At 37.8% G+C, this 18,599-nt stretch overlaps 1 protein-coding gene across 1 annotated transcript; it reads right to left on the reverse strand.

The window, feature by feature from the left end:
* Positions 1–554: 554 nt before the first annotated feature.
* On the reverse strand, positions 555–4,575 carry LOC115625746 (transcription factor MafB). The gene has a single exon (XM_030520901.1). The coding sequence runs from the start codon at positions 4,235–4,237 to the stop codon at positions 2,798–2,800; it is 1,440 nt and encodes a 479-aa protein (XP_030376761.1). The 5' UTR covers positions 4,238–4,575; the 3' UTR covers positions 555–2,797.
* Positions 4,576–18,599: the final 14,024 nt, after the last annotated feature.

Consider the following 18,599-nt stretch of genomic DNA (forward strand, 5'->3'; position numbering starts at 1 on the left):
AAGAGACAAAGTTGTACCATCTGAACAAATTACACCCGAACTGGATAAGAAAAAACGTACTTATTTATGTATTTCAATAGAAATCTATATGATCGCCTTCCAAATAGGCCCCTTTTGAACTAATGCAAGCTTTAATTGTTCCTTAGGTCATTTAGCGAATGACTTTTATGGCCTCATTCGACTCATGACACATTCCGGATATTTTAATTTCAAAATGTCGGTAAATGTTTCGAAACAAGGAGTCAAATGTGGCGTTAGATGAAAGCATCTTATTTGCGATTCAGGTGTCTTGTTAAAAACAACCAAAATGTGTTGAGTCGATCCAAGAGACATTAAAAGCCTCTGATATTTGTCTAAAGCGACGATTTCGAACACAATTTCTTTCGCCTTTAGGATGTTATCAGCAGAGCTATGGAATCATAGACTTATGTATCCGAACATTTAATCTCCACTCCCCCAAAGCTGTAAAATTGTTAGCAAGTAACAAAGAAAAACATTCCAAATAATGTATTTTTATAATATTTTTTATTAATTGTAGATTTTTGTGTGTTTTTTGATTTTCTTTAATTATAGCTCATTTTATGCACACTTAAAGTCTACTCACAATTCTTGTTCAGTTTCATAATGTTTTGTTCATTGAGAAAGACATTGTTGCATTATGTTTGTTTTCCATTTTGCTTAAATATTAACAATTTGCAGTATATTTACACATTTACTGTTAGGCATTTGCTTATTGAGTTTGTTTAACGTACACATGTAGTAGGAGAGTTGAGTTTTTATTTTTATACAATCTGTTAAAGTGCCTTTCATTTTAAACATAATACAACCTTTTAATTTGTGTTTATTGCCCGGGCTAGGTAGTTGTTGTGAAATGATAAGAAAAGCAATCGGGGTTGAATTGAAAACGTTTGCCACTACTTGTATTGTTATATATATTCCTATATATACGAACTATATGCATACGCAACTACGATATTTTGCTTTGCTTAATACTAGAAAACTAAGGCTAGAACTAATCAACAAATAAGCGTGTGTTTCTAACTTGTAATTTGTAACACAATGTACTCAAACGAGCAGCATTATTAATCAGAAGCTGCAAGTATTTCATATTTTATTTTATATATATATTTACTATATATGTGTGTGTGTATTTGAAATCTTCTGTATGGAAATTGCAGTTTTTTCAAAATCAATTTGGCGTCTCGTTAGGTGTGCGAATGATTTTCAAATTTTGATTATCAGCGGCGGTTCAAATGTTTCTAAACGTAGATACGTCAGCTGCCACCTCTCTCTCTCCCTTACACACACATTCTCTCTCTCGCTCCTTTTCTATCAGTTTCACTGCAGCTGCTGTGTTTTATAATACAGATCGGGGATCGTTTCTTAACGCTGATATTTGTTTAATGTATGCCTTAGAGTTGTGTGCCATTCGATTTAATTGTTTTCTTTACATTATATTCCCAAAATTTGAGTCCAAAACATCGCTGGAAGAACTGTTTGTAGTATCTTTAAATTGTTTGCAAACGAACTCACACAACTCCTGTTAGCAAATGTATGTATGTGTGTGTGTATTTGTTTATGCACTTAACAAAAACTTAAAGTTAGTTTAAAATTTATTGTCACAATTGAAGCGAAAAGTAAATTAATGAAATGCAACGTTTATGCGACGAGAGGTTCCAAAAATATAAAAATTAAAAAGTTTTCAACTACATCATTTAAATAGATAACATTATAAGTGACCGATTTCCGATTTTGAAAATATTGCAGAATTACTTATATGAACCAGAGGTTTTAAGAAATACATATTTGTGGAACAGTTGCTTCCACAAAGTTTTCAATGGAAAGGGTTCATTCCTAAGTGCTTTTAGTGTTATACTTGCTGATTACGGTTCTGTCGCTTTTACAAGGTATACAAAAATTCTTCTGCTTTTAGAAGGTATTGCCGAGAAACGTCACTCAACGTAAAGGCAAGAAAAAATATTTTTTATCGCTTTCAGAAAGAAATTAATAGCTAGTCCAGTTGAAGATGGACTCTTTCTACAGTTATAAAGAAGCACTATTTTCGTCTTTTGTTTATCGCGCTGTACATATTTTATTATCAACATAACTGCAAATAAATTTTTAAATCTGTGGTCAGAGAGGCAAATCTTTTGCACACAAATTAGTTGAATTGTATAATTATGCCAAAGTGTTAATGTTATATTGTTCTACTTAGAAGACCTATTCAAAATTCATTTATAATATTTCTCGTAAAATTGGTGGAAAGCGTGTGCAAATTATTTGCCTGTGTACCGTGGATTAAGATTTGTCGGTGTCGGTACAGCGCTTGGACCAAATATTGTTAATTTTAGCTCTCTTTAAAAATCGTTGCTCTATACCTCACCCCACATCAATATAAAGTTCTGAGCACTAAGAAAAGCTTTAAGACCTTCGCATAAACGTCGCTCAAAGTGAAAAATAATGTTAAACGATAAATCGAGAAATACCTTGAAGAAGAAGAAGAAGTACTTGTAGAAGAATGGGCTTAGCTCGCTTTAGCTTAGTTTACAATAGACATTAGACGAATTGTGGTTTCAGCTCAATTGGCCACTTGTTGGGTCTGCTGCTGCGTCTGCTGAGGTTGATGCGAATGCTGCTGTTGCAGATGCGGATAGCGGGCTGGCGGCCATTGCTGATGCGAGGAACGATGTTGATGCTGCAGATGCGACTGCGATTGTGGCTGCTGCTGATGTTGCGGTTGTTGCTGTTGCTGGTGGCCAGCTGGACCGCTCTCACGTGAAGCTGCCGCCAGTTGGCGTCAGAGGTAGAATTCCGGAGAGCTTTGGCTGTCGGCAGTGGCGCCTGCACCGCCACGTAGTCGTTGAACGAGCGCATCCCGCTCCTGGCACACCCGCGAGTACTCGAGCTTGAGGCGATGCAAGTCCTGGTTGAGCTGGCGATTTGCCTTCTCCAGTTCGTGGCGCTGATGCAGACGCTTGGAACGACAATTTTGCGCATAGCCGCGATTCTTGAGCGTGCGCCGCTTTTGCTTCAGTCGCACTACCTCGTCCCTGGGACAGCCATGGAGGCGTTTGTTCAGCTCGCGGACCGTCAAGGAGGTCAGCATGTCATCGTTGATACAGTCCTCCAGTGTGGCGGTGCTGTAGGCGCCGGAACAGGTGCGTGGCGAGTTGGTGGAGGAGCGTGTGGAGCAAACGGACATGGGTCGGCAGGACATGGGCGGCACATTGCCGTCGGCTGTGGAGGCGGCATTGGCCAAGCTGTTGGAGGCCGCGCTGCTGTTGCTGCCGGCACTGCCGCTGTTACCCCCGGCCCCCAGCTGTGTGGGTGTGGGCGTGGCCGGGCCATTGATATAGTGGGCCGTGTGCATGTTTAGTGGCGTCAGCGCGTGCTCCAGCGTATGGAAGTGATGATGATGCTGTGCCTGCGCCATCTGGAATTGTGCAGCATGATGATGGTGGTGTTGGTGTTGGATCAGCGCATGGCCATGATGATGGTGGTGTGCAGCTGCGGCGGCGGCTGCTGCTGCCGATGGATGCATGGCATATTCGCGCTGACGTTCCCATTCGTCCGCCTCCTCCTGCGAACCGGGACAGGCCAGCGGACGCAAGTCCAATGGCTGTGGCTCTCGCATAGAGTTTGGCAGCCAACACATCTCCTGCGCCAGTCCTTGGCTGGCGGACGCCACCACCGTTGAGGATGTCGGCGCACGTGCATGATAGTGATGGGCATATGTCTGCGCTGGACAGCTGCTGCTGCCCGTGGGTGAGCCCACTACAGGTGGCGTCTCCGGCGGGGTGGAAGGCACACCGCCCGGCATGGCGGCAGCAGCGGCGGCGGCTGCAGCCGCCGATGTGTTGACCAATATGGCCTGTCCGGCCATGGGTCCATTCGTATACAGCTCTGGTGGAGGCGACAACGGTTGCAGTCGTCGATCATCGATGTGCCACTGACCGGAAAACGCGCGCATTTTGATCAGAGGCGAGGCATCGGCGCCCACATCCGGCAGTGGCAGTGGCAATGGCAAGGGCATGGTTTCGCCATCGCCGTCATCACCAGTACCGGCTGGTTCGCCGTGGACTGTTGTCCATTTGCCGGACGTACTAGCCGGCTGTGGCGGACTGTGATCCTCGCGTTTAACACCGATAGTGCCCGCTGGGGTTACCCCATCTTCTAAATGTTCAAGTACAAATTCCTGCACATACGTGTCGGCCAGATTAGGATCTTCCATTTTCATTTGAGAAGCGTGCAATTTTTTCACATCCAATGCGGGTAAACAACTTTTGTTTTTTTTCCGTGTGGGGGTTTTCAGATTTGGAAAAATCTCACTCACTAGCACTAGACAATGATTTCAAAGATGCAGCAATTCTTCTTCTTATTTACCACTTTTCACTCTCTTTAGCTTTATTGCAAATTTCTCACTTTTCTCTGCTTTCGAAGCGCTTTTGTTTTTTGGGCTTTTGGTTTTCTATAGAATTTTTTTGTTTAATTTAAATTTTTATTTTATTCGATTTTCTCAAAATGTGTCGCTGCGTTTGGCGCGCCCGCGTGCAGCTTCGCGTTGCGTGTGCGTCCAGTTTCAAAGAGTTAACGGTAACGACTGACTGACTGGCTGGCTAACTGAAGGGTGGCCGTGGCCAGAGAATGGCCGCGTCGACGCGCTTTCCCACAATATATACATGTAATTATATGTATGCATGTGTATGTAACAAACACAGCCGGCAGCTCCACGTCGGCAGCTCGAACGCCATTCGCTGGTCGCGCTGTCTTCGTGCTGCTCCTGTAGACGACCACGATGTGTGTGGGTATGTGTGTGTGCTACATTGGAAAGCTTGGCTCGTACACTTGCCAGCAGCGACGACAACAGCAACAGCAGCATAGAAACAACAACAGCGCATGACACCCTTTACCGTTGCTCTCAGAGAAAGCTTCTCAAGTCGGGCACAGTGGGCTTCTGCATGAGAATAAAATTCTCGCCAAATTGAAAATTAGAATTGGTTTGAATATGGCAATGAGAAACATTTCCATACCTTTTCACATATCAACTAAAATAGAAAAGCACCAAAGGAATGAAATAATACATTAAATGGTTAATATTAACGAATACACAGTATCATATTGAAATTTGATTTTAATATGTATGTTTTGAATTTTTAAGAACAAACTTGAACACTACTTGTTTAACATAACTTAAATTTTGAAAAAATTAAGAAAATATTTAATACAAATAATGTACCAACATATGGCGAACTACAATTGTAGAAAATATTATCAATAATTATTTGCAACAAAAACTAAATTAGATGTCGAGGCTGGAATTGTCAAAATTTAAGAAAATATTATATAAAAATAATGTACCAATATCAGCCGCAAAAGTTGCATTCCAAGTTCATTTAAAATATGCTACACAAACTATAAATAATAATAATTTACCAAAATTAAACAATATTACAGATTAATTTTTTTTAGAAATCTTCTTACTCAAGGTTTCAATATAGTAATTTTAGTAGATATAAGGTTTAGCTTTAAATAAACATATAGAAATAATAAATCAGCAAATAATATTTAGAGGTAGCGGGCATTGGCGTATTTTAAGGCAATTGAAATATTAATTTAATTGAATTCTTTATATAATTTGATTAGCTTTTAATATTTATTTGAAGTTAATCTCCATTAATCAAATACTAATATATTTATTGAACATATTTATAAAATGACTAATATTAAAAAAATATCTATAGAAATTCTAAGCTTTACAAAAAAATATGTTTTTATTATTATAGTAAAATATTGAATATACATTCTATTCTTTTAGTAAATAGGTTAATTTTTTCTTTTTAATATAATCGTGTATAGGGAATGATACCATCTACGATTTTGTAGAATTTCCATTAATAAGTGTCACTAAACACTTGCCTTTACTGTTGAATAACAGTAAACTCAAACACAATCTTCATAGGTATTAAATAATGTATATGCCTTTATTCCACTGTGCGCATTAGACAGGAGCATAGAAAGCTTTGCTCTCCGTGTTCAGCCACAAGCGTAGCCAATGCTTGACTGTCTGGCTCGCTAGCTATGCTGTTGTCGCTATTGTTGTTGGTGTTGTTGTTGCTCTGCTTGGTGGTTGTTGTTGTTGCTGATGTTGAAGTAGGCGTTTTTGAATTGCCATAGAGCGCATAAAAAATGGCAAACATACATGCACACACAGACGTACATATATACCCATTTACTCACACACATACGCAGTTAAGCGCACCTTATGCTGCGGCTCCGCCCATTCGCTGTCGTCGGTGTGTTCTTCTATCCATATATGTATGTGTGTGGGAGAGTGTGCCTATGTGTGTGTGTGTGCGCATATTTATGAGCAACTACCACAGAATATTTCTACATAGCCAGCTGGGGGACCCATTTCCAGTTGTTGGCCATCCAACCATGGTTGGCGCACTCGCTGCTGCTGGCATTGGAAATGGCGCCCCAGCATCCAATTCATCCTGTGGGGCATTTACTTGGGACGCTCAGAGCATCCATTGTTCCATTTTCCAGCGCATAAGTCAATGAAAGATATTTTAGCGCTGATAAGCTGCTCGATTTGTTTTGCTCATATATATAAGACTGGTTGGCCATATAACTGGGCGCTTCATCGTACATGTGTGTGTGTGTGTGTGTTTGGTTTGGTTTGTGTAAAGGATTTTGGCTGCACAGGTGCATGCTGCTGAGGCAGCACAAATTTCGACCAGTTCGACCCCCCGAACCAGGGTGTTGAGTTTTTTCTTGTTTGCCTTTTGTTTTTTTAATTTAGTTTGATTCCTATACAAATGTTTTGCATTGGGAGCATACAAAATTTATGATGTAACATCAGGTTGTTTGAGTGCCGACTACATACTCACATATGCAAGTCGGGCAGCATTTTATTCAAATATATATCTTACATATATGTATGTGTGTATATGCAACAAGTTTTGGCGATTCGTAGATGCCAAACTGAAATCAACAATATATATTCTATAACCAATCCCGCTATTTTCTGTACAAGTTAAATGGTTGTACTCGCAAACTTGTCAAATTTCCGAAGTACATATGTCATATAAAATAATTTAATAATGTTCTGATGTTACAAACTTATTTGGGAATCAGTTTTCCGAGCCAATTTCTAAAATTAAACAGAAATATGCTCAAATTTTTGCATGTCTAGTCGTAGCTTTAGTTGAGTTTACAAGAGAAGTGTGGAGATAAAAAAATTAAAAAAATTAAATAAACTCGTCCTAACTCGGACCTAGGAGAATCTGGATGCCAACTTTGGTTATTCTAGCTTTTATAGTTTCTGAGATCCTCGCGTTCATCCAGACGGACGGACGGACGGACATGTCTAGATCGATTTCTCTCGTCATGCTGATTCAGAATATATGGGGTCGGAGATGCTTCCCTCTGCATGTTACATACTTTGCACAAACCTAATATACTCTTTTTACCCTACGGGTACAGGGTATAATTGAATTTAATTGAAAACAAAAGATTATAATAACTTAAATTTAGATATTGGACAGATTTCGTTTACCAAGTACGCTGCAACACAAAAAGTAGAGTAGGAATAAAATATGATTCCCATTATATGTTTAATTAACTATTCAATTGTTTAAGCTACGTCACATTGATTTGTCTATTTAATTACCGTTAATAAGTTGTTTTAATTTCGACGCTTAACTAAATTGTCTCGTTTGTCTTTTCTTTTTCTCTACAGCCTCAAAATGCGTCATCGCGATCCACGTCTGTTTTATCTGTCCATGGAGGTGGCCGTGCGTCGCGCCGGAGTCAAGACCATTCTGGTGCTGGACGACGACACGCATGAAGCGCGGCGAGTCCTGCCACTTTCTGGTGCGTCGCAATCCGAATTATGTGCGTCGTCGCCAACTGCTGGCCAACCTGAATGAGGCAATCAACAAGTCCTTTGAGAGCGAAAGTAATGCGCCGGCCGTCAATGCGGCCGAGGATATCAACAGCTTATTGGATTTGTCCATCCAAGCCATGCCCCAATTCACAACCGTGTGTGGTCAGATGTTCCGAAGAGAGTATACAATGGGGCTGACGAAATTCCGTCCCCCCACAATCATTTTTCTTGGAAAAACACCAAGGACGATCCTGCGATTAGCCAACGGCAGAAGCAATCTTCTGATCAGAAGTCAGCTTGATTAGATTGGCAACCGAAAGTTCAAGCCACGAGGAGCAAAACGAAGGAATTGCTTATATTATAATAACAGAAAAATTAATTATAATAATAATAATAAAATTTATATGTATTTATTTATATGTATATGTATTCATGAAATTGGATGTCCTTTTCGAACTTCCCACAGCTCGCCAAATGAGCAAAGTCAGAATGGCAAACGAATGTTTAAGCCCCGAGGAGCAAAACGAAGAAATTGATTATAATTATTATAATAATAACACAATTTATATTAATAATACTGATGGATGTCCTTTTTCGTGCATATTTTATTTCCTATATTTAATTTGTTATATCTAATTTACATTAATAAGAACAATAATTATTAATTCATTAAATTTGTAAATAAAAGAAAATAAAAATGACTTCAAATAAATTTTAAATGGATTTATTAGTATGGTTGGTGAGAGGGGTGAAGAGGGTGGTTATATGACGTACTCATATAGCGGACTCATATATAAACAAAAATCAGTTTGACCGATGGCCTGCGTTTGCTAAAAGCCAAAATCTGAAGTACCAGGCGAACAGAAGGCAGCAGCAAGATGAATTTTTTTTTTAAATTTAAAATTAAATTCGTTCGCCTAAAAGATGCAACACTATTCTTAGTGTTAGCCGATCTTCATACCTTTTAGTAGCTGGGGCTCAAACCAGTTGCCGAATTGGTTTGAGCCCCAGCTGCTAAATGGTTTGAAACCTGGCTTACATTTGTTTTTAATTTTTTACAAATCATCTTGCTGCTGCATTATGTTCGCCTAGTACGTAGCAAAGATGCCAGTTTGCAAACTAAGTTCTGAGCGGCTGCGGATTTCGTAAAATTTGTAAATCGCCTGCGTTTGCTAAAAGCCAAAATCTGAAGTACCAGGCGAACAGAAGGCAGCAGCAAAATGAATTTTTTTTTAAATTTAAAATTAAATTCGTCCGCCTAAAAGATGCAACACTATTCCTAGTGTTAGCCGATCTTCATACCTTTTAGTAGCTGGAGCTCAAACCAATTCGGCAACTGGTTTGAGCCCCAGCTGCTAAATGGTTTGAAACCTGGCTTACATTTGTTTTTAATTTTTTACAAATCATCTTGCTGCTGCATTATGTTCGCCTAGTACGTAGCAAAGATGCCAGTTTGCAAACTAAGTTCTGAGCGGCTGCGGCTTTCGTAAAATTTGTAAATCGCCTGCAAATGCTTAAATCCAAAATCTGAAGTACTAGGCGAACATAAAACAGCAGCAAGATGATTTGTGAAAAACTAAAAATAAATGTAAGCCAGGTTTCAAACCAATTTGGCAGCCAGGCTTTGAACCAACTCGGCAAATTGAGCTTAAAAGCCAGGTTTCAAACCATTTGCAGCCGATCTTCAAAGCAATTATTAAATTTTAAATTTAATTCTGCCCCTGTATGAATGCAAATAATAAAGGACACTTTTTAGGACTTGCTGCTGATTTAGGTTTGCCTGAAGTTGAAGCATTAGGATTAGATCCTGCTACCTGCAGCAAATCATTAAAGGAAAGAAAGAATGTTTTTTTAATAATTTAATAATTTATTTATTTTTATTTACATATATACAATTTATTAAAAGAAAGAATGTTATATTTTAAAATTTGTTTTATTTGGAATTACAAGAGAGAACGCTACAGTCGAGCAAGCCCGACAGTGTAATACCCTGTACTCAGGTAAACTTCCGTCACTGCGTTATATGCGCCCAAAGCAGCAGCAAAAAGAGGAAGAAGAAGAGCGAACTTGTTGCTGCAGCTTGGGGGGTTGTACTGGCGAGAATTTGTTTCGCTAATAACTTTTCTTAGAATTGACAGAATTGAATAAAATTAAACAACAGTAGATAACTATATATAAATTATGTGTGCAAAGTTTGGTTTAGGTAGCATTTGAAATGTGGACGCTATTGACGAAATTCTGCAGCGGGGGAAGGGGGGAAAACTAAAAAAAAAATAAACTCGTCCTTTCTCGGACCTAGGAGAATCTGGTTGCCAACTTTGGTTATTCTAGCTTTTATAGTTTCTGAGATCCTCGCGTTCATCGATTTCTCTCGTCATGCTGATCAATAATATATATACTTTATGGGGTCGGAGATGCTTCCTTCTGTATGTTACATAATTTGCACAAGCCTAATATACCCTTTTTACCCTACGGGTACAGGGTATAAAAATCAAACCTGCCAATCAATGCCTTTCAATTACAGTATCCATAATATTTGAGTTTGGTTTCTGTGGTAAAGATAGATAATAACACCATTAACTTCATTATTAAGTTTGTTTAAAAATGAAGATTAAAACATTTTTGAATAACTTATTTTTCAGAAACGTGTATATTAGTCTATGAATAAGTGTTTAGGTTTGACATTTGAAGAAAAAAAGCACTTCATTTCAAGATACTCTTTTATAAATTTCTAAGAATAAATATAGATTATTAAAATTTGTAATTTTCTTTTTTTTAACTATTTGTCAAGTCTTGTTGTTCTTTTTTATTTCATAAACATTCTTAAAGAGTTACTTTTCAAAATAATAATAATACAAAATTTTGTACACAAATGTATAATAATAACAATGAGCATAAAATAATATAAAATTCATGTAGTATAACTTACCTCCTAATTATATAGCACTAATTGTAGAATAATACGATTTACCCCGTATTTATTATATGTAGATTTTATTGTGTTTTTTTTCAATTGATTAAAACAGTAATTCTTTCACTGATAGTATAGGGCAATTAACATTGCCGCTGAAATTTATAATTTATTTATTTATTTAATCTTAGTCTGCTGAGCATTTTTAATTTATGTGTATATTTTACGAATAGCTCAGATTTATATTTTGAAAATCCCTTAAATCCTGTTTCATTTTTTTGAATCTATTTAGCTTTTAGGTTTCTTTTAGATTTTTAATTTAGCATTACCATTATGTAGTTGGACCCTTGGGCATTTTTTCTAGTTTCCCCTAAGGTTTCCTAAATCATTCGGTTTAGAGCTCCCCTAAAGCCTTATTTCGTTTAAATTTGCAATTCATTTGTTAATATTGAAAACAGTTATATAAGCTGCCCTCAAACTGTGTCCCTAGTTAGTTTTTTAGCCCACAAAACTGACCACAAAAACTTTTACCATTTGTTCACCCAACTCTTCAGTTCCCCATCCATTCTATGCAGTTAGTTGTGTATTCGCCCTCCTTTCCAAGCATATACGAACGAGAACTCGTAGTTTTATGTCACAGTCTCCTGCCTAACGCAAAACAGCATGCCAGCAGGAAAAACATAAAACAAAATCAAATCAACTGCCGCCTCGCCGCGTTCAAGGAGCCGGGGGGAGTTATGGGAATGGAAGTGAGAGTGGGAGTGGGCTGGGACTGGGCTGGGACTGGGATTGGGATTGGGGCGTTGCGTAGGGTTGCTGTAGCAATCGATGCTTGTAAAAATTAAATTGAACACAATCGAATTATCCTCCGTGCATGCTCCATTTGTTTTCTTTTGTTTTGCTACCGTCTCCGTCTAGCGCTGATTTTCCTCTGCATGTGGATGGAGTGAGGGGGAAAGAATGAAAAACAAGCCGCAGTTGATTTACTGCCAAGCTTTTTGTGGCCTTTTAAATACATACAAGTATATATGCTATATGTACATGTATATCCGAAGGAAGAAGGACTTCAAAACTGAGCGCTGGGCAGCGCCCAAAAGTCAATATGCAACAGTCAACAAGCACTTAAACATATTACAACAAAAAAGGGTTAAAGGTAGGCAAATATTTGCATGTGGCCAATTAAAATAATAATCAACGCAGTCGACTACGATCCAAGCAGAGAGAGCCATGGAACGTGGCCAAAATTGCCAACTTGGCAGGCACAGCAGACAGGTAGACAATGGGTCTCCAGACACGTGTTGTTGTTGTTGTTGTTGTGGTTGTTGCCACGAACTGCCATTTGGCTGCCGTTTTATTCGTTTTCTCTCTATTTGCATTTAACCCTCATGCCCGAAAGTATGCCGCACTTTCTGTCTGTCTCAAATCTCTCGCAACTAATACCCCCGACAACTGCTTTAAGTGCTCGCAAGCCCGACTCTGATTATATTACAAGTATGTATGTTGGTACAGTAAGCACCCGATCAACAGACAATCTGTTTCTAATTAAATAATATACTAACAAAAAGTATTTTGCTTTGGGTTGTAGCTCTTGGAAACATATTTCTTGCATGCAAGTATAAGCAGAACATATTTCTGTATGTCACATAACTGAATAATTTGAGCATGATAGTTAAAGGTTGAATAGTTGAGGTAAAACATTTCATATGTTTTACAATTATTGACATTTTTTTTAAGCACAAATGATTGTATAATTCTAATTGTATATCAGACATTTTTAGCGTTGTTTTATAATTCTTTACAAATCCGATATTATTGTTTATGACAGGGATAATGCATAAATTAAAAAAGTCACCAAGCGATTGCTGCACAACTTTATCGTTAGCATGTCTTTAATTTTGAAAAACAACAAATAAAACTACTCTAATTGGGGATCTTCAATCATGGGCTTAATTGTGCCTCAGTTTTTCATATATTATATAAAACGGCTAAGGCCTGGTAATGTGTGCGATTTTTCTTTCTTAGTTGTCTTAGTTTTCTTCTTTTCTTTAAATTAATTTCTGATTCAGATTTAATGGGAAGATATCTGTAAATCGTTCATTCAAACCGTCGAAAATGTATCATAAATCGACTATTAGCATGTACTATGATTCAGCAAAAAAATTATTTTCATATCCATTCAACAACTCTGGGTTACAGATCAGGCACTATTTCTCAAAAAAAAAATTCCAACAACAAAAAAATACCATTATGGGCATAATTTGCTATCCATATGAGTCTGCTAGGCCCCACCCTCAGCCTAGTTATCGCGGCAGACCTGGCACAAAGCGCCTATAAATAAATATATTGACACTCTACTTGACTTTCGATTGCCGTCTGTACGGCAAATCCATCACCAACAAATTTCTCGTTAGCCTCATACTTTTCTAATTATTAACTAAATTATTATTAATTTATTGTAAGTCATCATTCATTATTTCTATTTGAGATGAAAGTCTAGTTATAACCAATTGACCAATTGTATTGCTTATTACTTACCAGCTTATTAGGTTCAAATTTCAAAACAGACGAAGAATAAAGATTAAAGATTGAACAATTGGGCATTTATCCAAAAAGTGGTTGTACGCTTAAAGGAGATTTCACTGCCAGTGCCCTCTGATTGCGCGCATCATTGTTGACTTAGCATGGATTTTTTTAAATATGTACGAGTATATGCATGCTCGTATGTTTGATATATGCGCTCTGTCAAATATTTGCACGGCGCCATGGAGCTTGCCGACTCTTTTCAATTGCATTTCAATTGATTTCCGTATCCCGCATATTACACGCGTTGACAATGTTTATTACGCCGGATTAGGCAGCATTAAGCGCATAGTTGTAGCTTACATGGTCCTCTCATCGCCTGCTCTGTCTTTATACGAGTAGACGCGAGTTCGTCCTGGCATGTGATGTGATTGATTCACAGTCAGTTCCCTTCATCCCCCGCGCCACACTGCCACACCGCGTTCTCCGCCTCAAGTGCACTTTAAACATGAAGTAAATCGTGTTTTATCACAAATAATTTGCGGAAAATCAACAGCAACAACAAAAAATCGATTCGCGTTGACAAGCGTCTGGCAATTTACATTCAGCTTCACATTCACAGATGAGTGCAAAAGTGCAGTCAGTGGGGCGCCTGAGGGTAGGCAGTGAAAATTGTACAGGAAGTGCACAGGATACAGACTTAATGGCAAGTGTAGGTGAAGGAGCGAGAGAGAAAGAATCGGGGTCGATTTCTTAATCTTCGATTGCTCAGTTACAATGTCACGTTTATAGATTCAAGAGATCTACCTAGGATAACGCAATATTTGTCCATGATTTGGGTTTTATTTTTTGTTAATGGAGATACTAATTATTTCAAAATATCTTTAGATCGTTATTGGGATTATTGAACTAACTGAACTACTCCTTTTCAAATAACGCTGATATGTATGGGTATGGTTTATAATGAGGAATTTGCAAATGAAGAACATTTATGTAGCAAGAAATGAACGAAAAGAGGCCCTTAAAGAGAACAATTTAAAAAGGTATTAGAAACACAAATTAAATCTATTCTAATCAAACTAAATATCTAAGAGGCTTTTATAAAGATTAAAAAATTGGTGGGCAACTTTTTCTGTCAAAAACAAAATTAAATAAACAATTTAAAAAGTAAGAAAAGTAAAATAATAATAATTGCTCTTCCGAGGTTTTAGGCTTCCATGCTCTATTACTTTCTATAGATTTGTAACACATAAGAACTAGAGATTGAACAATTCTCATTTTAACTAAATAAAAACATTTGTTTATAATTTATCAGAGTCCATAAGAAGTCCATAAGTAGTATATCCTGGCTTATAAATAAGTCGCCGTCGTGCTTGTATTTATAACTCAATCGACCTTAATCTACAATGATTCCTTTTGGCACGCGCTCTCTGTCCACCCAGAGAGCCTGTGAAATATTTGTCGGTCATTTATCAAGCAGATGTGACCGGTCGTTGGGCAAATAGTCGCGCCGTTGGTGTAACGAGGGCCATAACGAGCCGCCATTTATAGCGTTTACACCTTCTTCACCTCGAGGCGGCGACCAGAGACCGGAAGGAGCTCGGGCAATGAAACGGAAGTCAACACATTGACAGGAAATATTTCAATTATTGCCGGGCTGGGTATTCTTTGTGTGGTCGCCTGTGCGGGGCTGACCCCAGTCTTGTGTTGTTTACAAATCGTTGGCCATAATTTATTTAGCTCTGTTTGCTTTTTCCTCGGCCAGGCCGTCGCCAATAAATGATAAATTGTGCGCAGTGATAAGCAAAGACGAATCGTGGTGGTGGTGGTGGTGGTGGCGGTTCATAGGGCTCATTATGCAGCAATTATAGGGTAAAATCTTTAAATTCGGGGTTGCAATGAAGTGTCAAGCGACAAAAGGTCAGGTATGTGCGCTGTCAAATGTCAGGCGAAGGACTTGAGTGACAGCACTCGGCACTTGGCAACGCCCACAAATGTGTTGTATGTGTAATATGGTTAATTTCGTGTGCGAAAGGGTGTCTAGTTAGTTGACAAACTTGTTGCACGTCCCGGGTGGGTGTCATCCACTGAAAGGTGAAACTGCTGAAAAGGTTGAGCACGAACAGCAAAAAGTTCTCCCAACTTCCTTATTGCGTTGTGCATTGTGGCGTCTTCTATTGTCAGTTAAAAAGTTTTATTAAGAGACAATATTTGTAGGTCTTTGAAATTGAAAAAGTCACACGTACCTCTTCATTACTTCCATTCAATTTAAAAACACCTTTTCCGTTCTTGAGTGGAATACCTTCCCTGTGAGCATCCTTTAGGGTGTAGTTAACTTTAATAATGTTTAGTTACATGTTCGAAAGGGCAATCGTTTGTTTGATTTATTTCTTCATTTTGTATTTATTTATTTTAGCATAGTCAGGGTTAAGCTTAACATCCTACCCAGTCTACTCGTAATACACGTTTTTTGAATTATGTTCACATTTATTCAAATATAATAAGTTCTATTCACCAAACAAATTGTGAAAAGTTTGTATTTCCGATCTGTTCGCTTAATAAGTTCTTTGCATTTTATGTAATTTGCAGGTCTCTTTATCATAATGTTTTTAGGGTTATACGTTAAAGATACAAGTATTCCCATTTGGTATTGCGCTTAACAATGGACAGGAGTTATAAGGCAATAACAATCGAATATATGACAGAACTCTTCTGCAAACTTTGGCAAGTAGCAGAAATCGATGACTAGAAGATTTGTTTAGGAAGAATTCGTCACAAAAATAAATTATAAAACTATTGAGAAAGGTATTTACTCTGGAATATTATATTTGACTCTTGTGTAAATCGTAATATTTTCATAAAACATAAATTTGGTATTTTTTGCAACCTTTAAGCAAAAAACAAGATGATTTATATAAATATATGTAAGGATGTCAGCTTTTGCCTTAGTCCTGTGATCCTACAGTTAAGAAGTTTAGCAGAGTTATGGAGCTATGTAGTAAGCAAACCAATCCGGATAAGCCAACTAATCAAACCGAAGGACCCATAAGAATTATAATTATAGATATATCCTAAGTGACAGGAATGGTTTTTGTAAAGTATAGACCAGCTATGATACTGGTAGTTCCCAGCTTTTACAGCTCCCGCAAAAGTCGTAATGGAGCACATCAATTTTCTTTGCGAAACTCCATCCGAAATGAAAGTAAAACCGCTTTCCACAATTTTATTGATTCTTGTTTTATAAACTGTGTGAACAAAGGGTATATAGTACATATAGTATTACAGAAAAAAACATACAAAGTGAAAACTGAAACTGTTAAAAACTACAATAATATCAAATAAAGATTTAAGTGGGACTTACCTTCCTTCTGGCCAAGCCCTAAGAACAATGAAAATGTATGAAATAAACACTTGTTAATGAATTCGCTTCATCCTTGGCATATGTAGAAATATCCCAGATTAAATATGCTCTGAAATACAAATACTGTATTTCAATTGATAAAGAATGGAGGCAATGTCAAAGTTTATAGAACTTTTAAGCTCAGCAATGATAGTCGACCCTTCAATACAGTTTCTTATAAATTGCCATAAATTATTCCCAGCTCTGAGACAAACAAAACAGAACTTTCCCTCACGACAACAGCACGTGTTACCGCTTGTCTTCGATTTTCCGAGCAAAGCTAATAACGCGCTGTGTGTCCAGTATTGGGATGTCCTTTTATTTCTTTTTCGTCTGTGCCACTGTCCCATAAATATTTCAGCAATAAATTTTTTAATCTTGTCGCTTTAATCGCACAAATGACACTGCTTTTTATACACGCACACATACCAACATATTGCAGATTATATGAATTGTTGAACCCCCCTTGGCATCAAAATCAATTTCACTATCGCTGGCCAACCGCTCTACAAAAAAGGGGCAGTAATGGTCAACTTTTTATACCCTGCAAACGGCGGTTGAAAGGGTATATAGGTATAGTATATATATATTATGAGCATTAGGAACCAAATAAAACGGTTATACTATATATTAAACAATATGAACTTGTTCATCTGTACATCTATATGTTATCCTTCGAGATCTTTTCAATGAAAACAATTGGAGATGAAAAATAAATATTTTGTGTATCTGTTATAAGAACAATCGCTAAATGATATCACTTTCAATATTATATGAAGAATTTTAAATAATTCCTATATGTAATAACTGCCACAGGAGCGAGTGCTTTACTTCAAGGATAATAAAAGTACTGGCAATGGAATAAAGGGTATACAAGAGTAGGTCATGCGTGACTTAAGCGTTCAACTTGTTTTTTTTGGTGTTTGTTTGTGCTTCGGCACAAGCCGGCGCGACATTTCGCACAACTTCCTGTGCGACCGGGAGAGCGTGGGGGAACATTTTCAATAAAAAATATCAAACATATTTGTAACGGTCAGAAGAACGAAGGACATACACACACATGTATAAGTATATATAGATGTGAATGGGACGAGCCAGCTGCAGTTGAGCGCAAAAATATTTATGGGGCCAGCTCTGGCTGCATTTTATGCGTTGTCCAACACTCAATTACCATAAAGCCAAATCAGAGCGTACAGTCGTTTCCTGCTAGCACCTAACATCTTTGCATATAAAACACATAAAACGAACATGTTGTTACATCCACACGCCCCCCACCACCCTCCCCAGCTGCCTTGACCGGAACAAATTTCCATATGTGGCCGTTTCCTCATTTGATTTGCCTTTGCTGCCTTGTCCTTGGATTTGATTCTCGGACGCCTCTTATACAAACGAATCGAGTATGTATTATTTTATCGGGTATTGGGTATTGGAAGCAGTCGTTTTTGGTTTGTGCGGCCATTGATTTGTCTTCTTATGGCCATGGTTGTGGGTCGAGTCGATGGTGTGTGCTCCACATTAAGTTTTATGGTAAATCTAACCTCAAATTATTATGCCTAACCTCAAATTACAAAAGCAGTTCTACTCGTAAGTGTTACAAGCAATGTTAGGCAAGCCGTCTATCATTGTTGTATAAATAATTATTTCTTTAAATGCATTTAAATCTAAATAAGTTAGTTACAATGTTTTGGAAATACGTCTAATTAAATAGAAAAGTTTTCGAGAAAACGGCTTCTTACAATTAAATTTACAATAAATTTCACAAGTCTGAAGTTTTTGTAGAAATCACTACTGTGATTACCAATTAGGCATCGCAGCAAACGTTAGGACATTTGTCTAGAGCTCCAAAATTTAATACCCTAACTAATAAAAAAATAATTTTA

This window comes from Scaptodrosophila lebanonensis, unplaced genomic scaffold, assembly GCF_003285725.1.
Source record: "Scaptodrosophila lebanonensis strain 11010-0011.00,11010-0021.00 unplaced genomic scaffold, SlebRS2 tig00000080-arrow-pilon, whole genome shotgun sequence".
Taxonomy (NCBI): domain Eukaryota; kingdom Metazoa; phylum Arthropoda; class Insecta; order Diptera; family Drosophilidae; genus Scaptodrosophila; species Scaptodrosophila lebanonensis.

What these genes read in the sequence shown, in the direction of transcription:
- LOC115625746 (XM_030520901.1), bottom strand. Translation starts at nt 4,237, where the DNA reads ATGAAAATGGAAGATCCTAATCTGGCCGACACGTATGTGCAGGAATTT.